General features: G+C 39.4%; 1 protein-coding gene across 3 annotated transcripts in view; it reads left to right on the forward strand.

Moving 5' to 3' along the window:
- The window catches only part of phf14 (PHD finger protein 14), a 143526-nt gene that overhangs the window by 76007 nt on the left and 54854 nt on the right, over positions 1 to 12665 (forward strand). For 2 of the 3 annotated variants that reach the window (XM_056398743.1, XM_056398745.1), the window contains exon 14: positions 6452 to 6614. In XM_056398743.1, the coding sequence (XP_056254718.1) occupies positions 6452 to 6614 (163 nt within the window). The remainder of the gene's footprint in view (positions 1 to 6451; positions 6615 to 12665) is intronic. The other variant, XM_056398744.1, reaches the window with a different exon arrangement.

Consider the following 12665-nt stretch of genomic DNA (forward strand, 5'->3'; position numbering starts at 1 on the left):
ATGTAGTAATGACGATGAAGTAAAGTTTTCTTAGCTCTGTATATTTGGAATCATACAGGCCAGAAAACCACTGTAAGCTTGAGGTAACAACAGCATAAGCAGGCTGTGCAGGGAGCCATTAATGAAGCTGTTAGGGAAAATTCTTATCATCGGTGGTGAGGAAAGAGCGCTGGAGTCCAGGATGTCTTATGCTTGAAGCTTGATTGAGGAGAAAGGAGGATTCATCAATACAGGCTTCTGTGCATGATGCATGTCAACTCAAATCTCAAGCAGAAACCCCTGGGAATAGTCTTATACGCAGAGAGATTACTATAGAGAGCTTACACTCCATAATTGGTCAAATATCTAGAAGAAGAGGGAGAAGAGGGATGTGTGAATACACTATTGGTTCATTGACCATAAACAAGGAAACAAGACTATATACGCACAAGTGCTGATTCTTAGAACACCCAGCCACTTGTTACTGACCATCCAAGGTCTGCTGTTATCAATCGTGGCACCAACAGTATCAGCAAACCAACAGCTGTGTCTGGAGGAGCCGCCTGAGCGTCTCAATGCCTGTAAGATTTAATGCAGTAGCTGTGGCACAGAGATCTAGGGCTTCACACTGACCTTTCACTGTGAGTCAGTCAATCATTAGGTGGACAAGAGAAAATTCCCTCACAGAAGGTTGAACAGTTTAAGATTCCTCAGAAGGAACACTTGCATATCAGTATCGGTCCTGGCTGTCTGTGGTCACGTTCTCGTGAACACAATATCTCAGTAATGCTTCGATGAAATGTCTTCAAATTAGGTTTCAATGTTCACTTGGACTTTAGGATGAAATTATTAGATTTTGGTGCTCAAAGGTCAAAGATCAAGGTCATTGTGACCTCACAAAACATATTGGTCTTATAAACACCTTCAGGGAGACTCAAACCAGGACTCAAAAGATTAGATTTTGGCGGTCAAAGGTCAAGGTCGCTGTGATCTCATAAAATACGTTTTTGGCCGAAACGGAAGAATTCATACACTAATTATGCCCCTATGTCTCATTCCCCTGCCTGGTGCTTCTTTCCAGTTGAAATGAAGAAGAGATGATGCCATTGGTAAGCACAGAGGCCTTGAGATGAGTGTATATTAAACTAATCCAATCAATGAACTTTTTGCTAAATCAAAACATTCCAGTGTTGAGGTCATATGTTGCCACTCCACCATGTTGAATGCCTGTTTGGCGTGCAAAGAGATGGCAGGCATAGGAGAGGTGTTATCCTGAGTAGTTAGACGGTTAGCTACAATTATAGATAAAATCTTCCTGTCGCAGGAGGAATAAGGTATTAATGGCCTCAGATCAAGAAGGAGGAAGGTTTCCCTTCTCCAGGGCTTCATTACAAGTCTCTGGGAGTAATGGTACTAGTTCCTCAGAGTAAGCCTTGTAAAACTTGGCTGTGGAGCAATCTAGCCCTGGTGCTTATTTGAAGGTATTTGTTTGATAAGGATAGTCACAATAGTAATGGGTGAGTCAAGATGTTTGAGCGGGTCCTCTGACAACTGTGGACAATTGAGATTTGACAGAAAGAAAGTAATGTCTTTTTTGTCCACCTCTCACTCAGAGGTGTGAAGTTGTACATAAAGCTCCATTTATCTCCTTATAGGAGATAAATCTTCCCTATAGGAATAGTGCTTTACGTCTTTGTGTTTATTGTATTTTGCTAGTAGTCTACCTCTCCCTTTTTGGGAGACATATTTTTTTTCTTTTTTTTTAAAGCTTGACTCTGTATGTTTTAGCTGTGTTTCAAGCTCCTGCAGTTTAACATAGTTTTCCTTCTTCTTAAATGAAGAGTATTGAATTATGTGAACTCTGAAATAGGCTTTTAAAGCCTCCCAAGTTACTTCTGCTGAAGGAGCTGTTGGTCTCATCTATTTGAATTTTCTGTTCATGAAAAGAAAGAGAAAAGAAAAGAAAACAACTTCACTTGTCCATATACAAACATCCAGTAATGATCCTCTCATGCTTCCACCCTGTGAAGGCTCTGTAGAATCCTCAGTTAGAAATACAGGGGTGGTGGTAGACCAGCAGGAACATAAAAAGGAACAGGAGTAACTCCTCATCTTCAAGGGTGGTGATACTAAGGTTTAAAAACACAGTTAATCCAAAAATCTCTAGTGCTTCAATTGGGAATTACACAACATCGTCTATAGCAGGGTTTCTTTTAAACAAGTAAGTTGTTTTTTTTTAATCCACAAGACAGCGGGCCAGAACATAATCAAAAGCTAATAAAAGAAACTGATTGATAAAATGCAACTGGTTACTGTTCACATATTTAACGCTGTGGCCCACAGTCACAGATAGGGATGGCAATCTGATAAAAAGATCATATGACAATCGTTTTGGGTAGAATCACAATCCATGATCTTGTTCATCATCTGCATTCTGTTTTCGTTCTGATTTTATTCTGAAAGCCGTGACCAGAACTTGTGATTCTTTTGGATGTTTGTCTGCCTGCCGCTGCTCTTCACCCACAACACTGTCTTCTGTTTACACACTGTGATACAACCAATCTTGCTTTTTGCTTACTTCATACGGAGTAATCATTTGTAAAGTGCTGTTATTTATTTATGAGGTGCTATATGTAAGTGTTTTAATTTGAAAGTTCAGTCGCTGCCGACTAGCTAGCCCTGTCTACCCCTGCCTCGGGTTGTCCTGCCTGCAGCAGGTCTCTGGTCCGTGGGCAGTCTCTTAACTCCACCCTCTTGGACTGCAGCTGGTGACGGTGGTTCTTGTTCTGCTCAGGTGGTGAACTGGTTCATATGGAGCTACAACAAACTCACTGAGGCTGCAGAGCAGAACAAGGACTGCTGTCTCCAGCTGCAGTTAGCTAGCAGGTTAGCTGTTAAACAGTTAACATGGTCTGGTGATTGAACATTTAAAATTAAATATCTAAATTTAGAAACTTAACTTTAATGATGCGATCTGTATGATTCATCTGAAAAGTAGATTATATGCCAAAGTAAGCTTGTCCCCCCCACAGTCATATATTATAGGTTGGACTGAACTTGTGTTATTTTTGTCATATTACACATCATATGTCCACTCCGTCAGAGGTTTGTCAAGCAAGCTACACAACCTTTGGAACTTCCTTTCAGAATGTTTAGAATAAAAGCTCACGATAGCTTGAAATAAAGCATTGCTGCAAAAGAAACCATAACTTTCTCGCACTTTTATTTTCTAGGCAAAATCGCTAAAGAGGAAGTGATTCTGTGGGTAACTTGCTGCTCAGAATCTCTGATCTGTTTTAGCAACAGAGATTCATTGTGTGAATATGAACAGGAATTGCTTTTCATATTCATTCTTCATATTCATTCATATGAGCAGAATTTGTTTATTCGTATTATTGGTGACATTTGAGGCTGGTTGGTGGCAGCAGGATTATCACATGGTGGATGGGGAGATGGTGGAAATGTCACAGTCTCGACTCTTGACTACTGTAGTTCCTTACTTAGAGAGGAGATCTTGTGGTGAAAAAGGACAAAGCCTTTTCTCTTTCTCTTGTAAACTGAAGAAATGTGGAGGTGTATCTGGTGTTACATTTCAGGATGTGTTTGTGGGTGTATGGTACAGTCTGTCTGAGTGGAGTAATTGATTTGAAATTAGAATAAAACTGGACACCATATTGAGGTGAGGCAAGGTGAAAAAAAACCCATCGCACTTGATAATGAGCATGGAGCTCTTTTGCTTTATTGGGTGAAAATTAAACCATTTGAATCCTAAAGGTGTGAGGGTGCAGAGCCATAACTAATTACACAATTGTGCATGTACAGAGACAAAACAAACAAACAGAGAGGAAAGAAGCTAAATTTAAGGGCAGTGCAATTCCTAGGTGTAATTTGACTTGATGCCAGTTATTTGATAGGGCTGTGTATCGTCTTGTCCAAATGGTGAAACAATTCCAGGGACTGAGGATGTTTATCTCTATCCCTAACCCTTTTTCTGTTCACCTTGTGGCTGAAATGTTCATTCAAAGTATACTTCTGGAGGTAGAGCGGGTCGTTCACTAATCAGAAGTTCGGTGGTTTGATTCCAACCAAATACCTACCAGCTGTATCGGAGTATTATGCACTTGGAATGGCACAGTCTTGTGGATTGAAGCCATGACCCCTCTAGAGTGAGAAGAAAAACATGATGCCTTCCGTTCCTGATTTGTACCATCAGAAGTTTCTCTAAATTAATGAATCTCTTAGATAAAAGTCATAAAGACTCAAGCTGCTAATCCTAGTAATAACCTGTTATAACTTTATCATTTTAATCATCCCCCTTACATACCAAGAGGTGAATTTTACTTTCTTATTTGAAGTAATTGGACCAGACTGTACAGCATATTATCAGCTCTATTCCACAAATACACCTGCTGCTTCGTTGTGGGAGTCACCTTATGCCGTTGTATGGATATCCATATCCAAGTCCCTTAGCTGTCATCCTGAACAGGACAGCCTTTCAAATAAAGAGGTGTAAATATTACCCTTTGCATGTATGTTCACTAGTTAACAGTCCAAACTGTCTCATATCTTGCATTGTGTAGCAGCGGTAGTCTTCATATTTCCAGGTGTGTCCCTCAATAAACTTCTCAGCATCTGCTGGGGATTCAAGCTCACAAATTTTTGTCCATCAATTGTCAAATGAGGCTTTGCTGGGTACACTATTCCAAGGCTAATGTTCAGGGTTCCCAGTTGTTGTTATACCCTGTTGAAATGCCTCCTCTGCCAATGTAGCTCTGCCAATAAGTCTGGGGGAAACCTGACCTCTTGCTCACTGTACAGCCTTTGGCAGTGGCTGCTCACATTATTCTGACTTTATCTTGCAAGTTCAAAAACTCCATAATGAGGACTCTTGGGGGATGGTGGGGGATGGTGGGGGGTGTACAGTTTGATTGAGCCTTACCAGGGAGCTTGTGTGTTCTCTCGATGACGGTCAGTGTAGGAAAGGTTGCAGTGCCTACTACTTAAGGTAGCCATTTCACTAGGAAAGTGATTGCATCTGTCTTTTCCACTTTTTTTCGGAAGTTAACCAGTTGGCTAAGTTGGATCTCCAAAAGTGTTTTTTGAGCTTGTCACGTTTGTGTGCAAGGAGAGCCACTTGTTTAACTAGCTCTTTAGTGTTTTTTTTTTTTTATTTGAGTTAACTGTGTCCTCAGCCTCACACATTACATTCAGGACTGAACTGAACTGTGTCCAGTTCTTGAATAAAATCCAAGGTTTGGGTCGTTTCAGCCAATGCTCCCTCTGACTGGAGGGCAGTGCTAACATTACCTGTTGAGCTAGCCTTGCTGATATCATTTCACTCATCATCCTCCTCAACTGGGAGATAGTCAGCTTTATTCTTGTTCTTTGCCTTTTGTGGCAACATATTACTAATATTACTGATTAAGATTTTTTTGAAAATTTAAAATGCCAATACACATTCTTTTATGTGCTTATAACCCAAAATGACAGAAATATCAAGGGTAACAAAAAATGTAGACTAATGATGATTTATAATTAGTATTAGAGAAGAAAGGCAGGGAGAGAGGATGACATGCAGCTAAGTGCCATGGGTCAGACTCGAACCCACACCACTGCAATTTGGATTAAGCTTTAATGACATGCGTTCTACCAGGTAAACCACCGGAGCACTGTACCGCTGTCTTCTGCATTTTTTCACAGCACATAGAGCTTGTCAGTCTATTGCTAATTGATAAACTTCTCCAATCCACTTGTAGGCTACAACTGGTTTGGTTTTACTTGACATTACAGTATTCAAAGCACTTTGAGGACATAACTTGAATGAAAATATGGGACAAATTGCATCCCGTATTGATTTAATACAGGACAACATGCCCCATGACCTTAGGACTTAGACATAAGGTAGCCTTAGAATGCAGTCTAATAAGAATCGAAGAAAAACAAAAGAATCAGACATTGACTTCCATACTTCTTCATCAGGCTTATTGATTTACACAATGTTGAAAAAAACACCTTGAGGTATAGAATAGTTTAATATTTTGGGAAATAGGCCTGTATGTATGCATGCAAGTGAGATAAGATGATTGATATCAATTTTATTTCTCTGCGTTACATACAGACCTGGAGTCAGGATGTTGCTAGCCAAACTTAGCACAAAAACAGCTTGCCTGGCTCTGTCCAAAATTCAGATAGGTGACCAATAATGCAGTAGATGACTCTGTGCCCTTTTAAGGACAAACACTATCTAAGGATAGTATTGGCTAATAATCAACAACATTTAGAATTTACAAAAACAATTCTGTCAGAAAGAAGTGAAACATATTGAGTTTGTTTTTTTCACTCAGCCTTCTTGATCAGAACAAGCTGTGAAAGTCTGTCTCTTTTTTTTTTTTACAGTACAGACTAAGGATTTGCGCCTGTGATAATAAAATCAATGCAGTTTGGTGAGAGGAGCTCTCTTTCTTCTCCTCAGGCAATGCTCCGAGTGCGACCAGGCCAGCAGCGATGAGGCGGATATCGCCATGGAGACACTACCTGACGGCACCAAGAGGTCCAGGAGGCAGATCAAAGGACCAATCAAATTCATCCCACAGGAGATGTCGCCAGAGCCCAAGAAACATCAAGTGAGAGGCACGGTGTGTATTCACACTGTTCAGTAGAAATTTTTTTTACAACTAAAAAGAATGAAAAGTTTTGTATGCCCACCTCATCCTCCACACAATTAGAGTGTAACTGTTGGCTAATTGATCTGTATTGATTACAAATAATTAACTTCAATTCTCATTAGTGTCAAGCTCTTCTTAAGGTTATCTCAAAGTTGCACAAGGTGATAGTGTGTTTCCCTGAGCACAAAAACAGCATTTGTAACTAAAGGTTTCGTTACAGGAAGCAGATCCACTGAATATAGAATCCAGTGGATGAACACAAACACATGTGGATTCACTCTTGGTAGAACAGAGACAGGATGCATCCACTCAAATTGAAAAAAAACAATTTAAAACTAGAATGAAAAAATAGAACTTTGAAGTGATACAACATTTCATTTGATGAAAGACAAGAGACAAGAGTAGGAAGGAATCAACCTGGTGGGAAATAACTGAAACAAATACACTTTTTTATCTAGAGATAAGTTGTCTTTGCTCCTAAACCTCTACAGAAGTCAAATAGTTTTAAAGGCTCATAAAAAATGAGAAAAGACCACCTGCTCAGTCATGTAAAAAAAGCATCAGGCCCCCACAGACTGAAAGCACTAATGCCTGCATGATGATATGCAGTTTCTTAGTTGGTTTTATAAAGAGATTTCTGCATTTGACAGCCATAAGATAAAACCTCTAGAAGACTGAGAAAGAGGACTTGGCACTGACTCAGTTAAATGCCAGTCCAAACTTCTTAAGAAGTCAAAGGATACGTTTACAATTTTTCAAGTGTGTCAGGATGACACAGCCACTCTTATCACTGAATATACTGTATATGTATATGTATCAGCTAACTATAATTCAATTCTTCCTAGTCTAAAGACACATTTCAGATATCCACACCTTCATACTTGCCAGGACAAATTAAATCATTTTGCCTTTCACGTGTATGGTGCTTTCATTCTCAGATATCCACAGCTGCATGTTTGATATCCAGAACCAAACATTCAAACTCCACAATCCATATTAACTTCCATTTCAGATAGCTATAATCCATTTTTACTGCCCATAAATACAGTTGTGGATATCCATTTTTACTAGTCGCAATGTATTTTAGATATTCAAAATTAAATAATGGATATGCGGAATTTGTTTTTTATTTTTGATAGCTGAAATTAGTAACAATTTGATTGTGGATATCTGAAATCTGAAAAAAAGTTTTTCTTAGTAAGAAGTCTGTTGTGTTTTTCAAACATGAAACTGTGGATATCTGAAACTAGAAGCCCAATACACATGAATGACAAATGTGACATCATCTGTCTGAGGAAGAATGATGTTGTGGATGTCTGAAATGTTGCCTTAGACTAGGAAGAATTGAATTACAGATGTCTGAAATACAAATCCAGTATAGTAATTAAATCTTAAATCAGCTTGCCATAGGTGTCCATGTGAACATTGAAACAGGATTTGCCTGTTGAAATCATTCCTGCTGTTTATAAAAGCCATTTAAAGATCCTTTCCTGATGCACTGATGACAAAAATCGAGAAAAGTTTTCCTTTATCTGATGGAAATATGAGTGGAAAGTTACAGTCTTTTTAGTACAAAGTTCTCTCTTTGTATTTTCATGAACAATGTTTTAATGTTGAGTTGCAGAAGTAAAGGCAGTAATAATGTAATAAGTCAGCTGGAGAGAGAAGCTCATTCCTGGTCAGCTGACCAATAACTATGTGAAATTGGTGCAAATGTTGGATAGTCGGTTTCAGGAAAATCCAACTTTCTCACAAGCTTTTTGATCATCTGACAGGCTGCATTGATGGAGTGTACTGGCAGCCTAACACTTACACCACCTACAGGGAACATGTTTTATCACCTATATTAGCACCAACTACATGAAAACAATAAATAAAATCAGAACTTAATTATTTCCCATTACAGCAGTTATAAGCAGTTTTTGTTAAACACAGGTAAACCTGCCATGCAGTTGACTCCATTCACACTGTCAGACAGTTTGCCTTTCTAGGGACACAGACACACAAGTGCAGGGGGCAACTTCATCATACACACACACACACACACACATCTAGCTGCTGTGCAGACTGGTAAAATGGATCTTTTGTGTCTCAACCCCGGGTTGGTGCTCCTGTTAGTTTCATTGGCTCCACGTGAGACCCTGCAGTCAGTGATTGTGTCTTTTTTAAAACTTATTTTGGGGCCTCAGCTCACTCTCAGAGGAAGGTGTAGCTGCAGTGTTTCTTCTTTTCTGTAATCACAATGAAGCTATAAGAGGAGATCATTAAGACCAGCGACAGAAGCAGGTGTTCTTGGGATTTTGAAAGTCATCTCTGAGTTTTTTCATTGTCCATAAAAGACCGACAGCATGTGGACTATGTCAGTTTGTGGTATAACATTTTGTGTCAGTTGTGAGAGGGAACAGAGCCCTTTCTCCAACCCTCACTGGTTCCTACTTACCGCTTCCAACCATGTTCTGATCTTGCGATACCGAGCTGCCTCAAGAAACCCTCCAGATTGAAGTCTGACAGCTTGGTGGCGAGGGAGGGGGGAGTGGAGTTATCTTTAACTTCTCTTTTGTTTTTCCACTGTCAATGTGTGACCCACTGCCTTTCACCTGGTACTAGAGGGAGCTCTCCTCTTCAGACTGAATACTCACAGTAGAGCCAGTGCCACTGAAGCAGCTCCTGTCCACACTCTCTGTCACAAATAGAGAAATGAACAAAGAAAAGGAGGAGTCACAGCCACTTCCCAAACTCTGCACTCTGCACTCTACCTGTCTTAGAGGGGACATAGCAGAATGTTGGAGCACAGTGGCAGTCTGGGTTAATGTTTTTTTCTGTTCAGGTTTGGAAACCCGAGGTCCAGACATTTGCTGAGGACTCTGCTGGAGCTCTCAGGGATTAAGCAGCTTCCTGTTATTTTATTTTTTATTTTTTTTGGAGCCACAGCCACTCAGGCGCAGCACTTCAGTGCAGCATTTATCTTCAAATGCAAGGCGTGCAATGGCAGGCGCTAAAAGGGCCCTGCTTTGCATTTTTAATGCTTTTACCAGAGCACCCAAGTGCTGGCACTTCTCTAAAGCCATGTTTCAATTTATCAGGACTGGCTAATCGACCTCCTGCTGGCCTCCGAGGCTGCGCTGTAGGTGTGTGTCTGTGTGTGTCAGGCAGTTTGTGGGTGTGTATTTGTGTGAGCACACACATGCATACACACACACATATACAAACACACACATTTGGCCAAAAGGGCTAACATGGCCCAGTGCCACCTTGATGAAGATGAGAGTTTTGTTGCTGTTATTCATGGCCTGTAGTGGGTACAGCCCACTGGAGTAAAACCCTTAAAATCAACCTGTGAGCTGAATTTTATTTAGCATGTACGTAATGTCGCAGCTGTAAAATTAACGCTCTGTAGCACGTTCTGTCAGGTTTTACGCAGCGCTGCTAAAGATAGCAAGACTGAGTTTCATTCAAGGACAGTTCATTAACACACATTTGTTCTTCAGTGTGGGAGATGTAAAAGAAACACAACCTGCTTTTTTGGAACTCTATCATCAATCAGTTTTAATTCTAACCATTTCTCACTGTCAGCAGGTTTTATTTCCCTCCCTGATGCTCCTCATGCATGAATTAATCAATGCACTAATTAAGTGAAGGGTGTTTGTTCAAGCACAAGTAGATCATTCTGAAAATGAAAGAAATTTAAACAGAAATGCATCTTTTGAATGATAATAAGAAAATAGTCTTGTTTGGAACATGTTTACACACCTAAAAGTTGTGTTTGACATTGACCTGTTGTGCAGACAGGGACTTGTGTCTTACTATTAAAAAACATGTGGCATAAATGAATCCTGTCAGAGCTGTAAACCTGCTATAAACCTGTCAGATAAAGCTGCCACTCTCACCATTAGTCAATCATTATTTTTCAAACTTTTTCAGGCTGTTTGCAATAACACTTTCAACAGAGAAGGACTTCATAGTGTTCACTGATTCATATTTCATATCATAATCTGTTTATCTTATGAACAATTAAAGGCTCCTTTTACAGCTTTGGCTGTTGGATCCTTTGCAAATGGTTGTGCTTATTGGTTTGTCAGTTTGTTTAACTCTTGGAGCCCAGTTAATGCAGTTTGTGTCTAACAACTTGTCATCATACACTACAAATACTGCTGATTTTCTAGTGATAGCAATATCTATTCCATATCATGGTGTCCATGGTAAGGTGAGCAGATTTCTGAAATGAAAACCGGGGACATTTCCAGTTCAGTGGTTCATTATCATTAAAATGTCCAATGTTTTTTTATTCTTTCCATTGTGTTTTTAATTCACAGTTAAAAACATTTCCATTTCATTTCTGGGGACAGCTTCAGCCGGGGACAGGCCAGCCAAAACGGGGATTGTCCCTGGAAAATGGGGACGTCTGGTCAACCTTGTCCATCCCTGTCACTGATAAAGGTCCACTTAGAAATCATACAACCAGATCTTACCTCGTTATCATCAAATCTATATGGTTCTTATTCACACACTGACACTGTCTCCTGTCAATACAGATTTTTGCTTTATGACTGTTTAATTATGTGTAAAAAAAAAAAAAAAAAAAAAACTATAAATTTCTCAATAGTATAAATTTCAAGCCCAACTAAGACATGAAGTGACAGAGCCATAAGCCTGTAAATAAAGGAAAAAATAGGTTCAGAGGGTTTAAGGTAACTTTCACTACAAAGATGGTGGCACCTATTCCGTTTACAGCAGTTACCTGTTTGGCAAATTGTGGTTTTTGAGAGTTACAGATCACAGATCTTCAGTATGATATTCAAGATATTTAACATGGGGAAAAAAAGTTATTTAAAGTTGATGAAAGGTTTTTTTTTTTGATTATTTTTATTGTCAAGAAATTTAAATCATTTCAACTATAATTAATTTTGTTAATAAATGATAGGTGTAAAAGTAGAAAGTAATAAATCCACTTAAAAACCCTGTATTCATTTGTGGCAGTGATATAGCAATTTTCTAACATTAAAAAGAATTAGGGAAAATTTAAGTGGGAATTTAAGGTTCAAGAGGCTAACTGAAGGTGGCAATAAAATGCTCCTCCTAATGGAACATGATTTACTGTTGCCGCAACCCACCACAGTGCTAACATTAAAACTGCCCATAAGAACATATGCCATTAATCATTTGGAAATTATGAGAATTAAGTTAATATATCTAGTTACTACCACTTCCTATGCTCTGTTAATTTCTCTAATCCTGTGTGAAATGATTCATGCTTGTTAAAGATGCACTGATGTACTTAATTAAAAGATTGATTTTGCGTCGTACTTATAAACTGCCTGCAGTTTTAATTTCCTCACCTGAGCAGAGCCTGAGATTAGCTGTGCAGTGTGGCTGAGCGCCTTTCAGCTGAGCCAGCTACTGAACTGCTCTCTGCTCTCTCTGGTCTTATAGATTACTTTAACAGACACCACTTTAATGCAGAAATTATTAAATAATGTCAGGCCTTTTGTTTGGTGCTGCATTTGCAGGAGAAATGGCGAAGGTCTGAAGGAGCCAACTGGCAGCATTCTTGCAGTTAGCATTCTTAATGATAAGTGCTCCATCTGGCAAGTGGTGGCGAGCCAAGGGCGACAGATGGAATTGTTTTCACAGTCTGTTTAAATATGTTGTCGATTTTTCCATCCCTTTTAAACCCTCCTTAGCAGCTCCAACACGTGCTAGCTAGCAGCAAGAAGGAGATGTTTGATTTTTATTTCTTTTCATGCTTTGTTCAAGCTCTTGTGAGTAAAAGCGACACTTTAGACCTGTAGTAGATGGAAGTGTTGGTAGACATCCATCCAGTTCTGTTTAGCTTGCACAGGAAGAATGTGATTGATGGTCTGGCATGTTCAGAAGTCATTTTTACTGCCACAACATGACCAGCTGTGTAAGTGGATAGATTGTAACGCTGCGAGTCTGGCTGTGTTCATGTGTTGAAATTAGGAGATTAGTGGTTACAACACAGAGAGGGCTCTGAATCCATCAGTTCAGCTCCTTCTCAAC

The sequence above is a fragment of the Seriola aureovittata genome, chromosome 16, assembly GCF_021018895.1.
Source record: "Seriola aureovittata isolate HTS-2021-v1 ecotype China chromosome 16, ASM2101889v1, whole genome shotgun sequence".
Taxonomy (NCBI): domain Eukaryota; kingdom Metazoa; phylum Chordata; class Actinopteri; order Carangiformes; family Carangidae; genus Seriola; species Seriola aureovittata.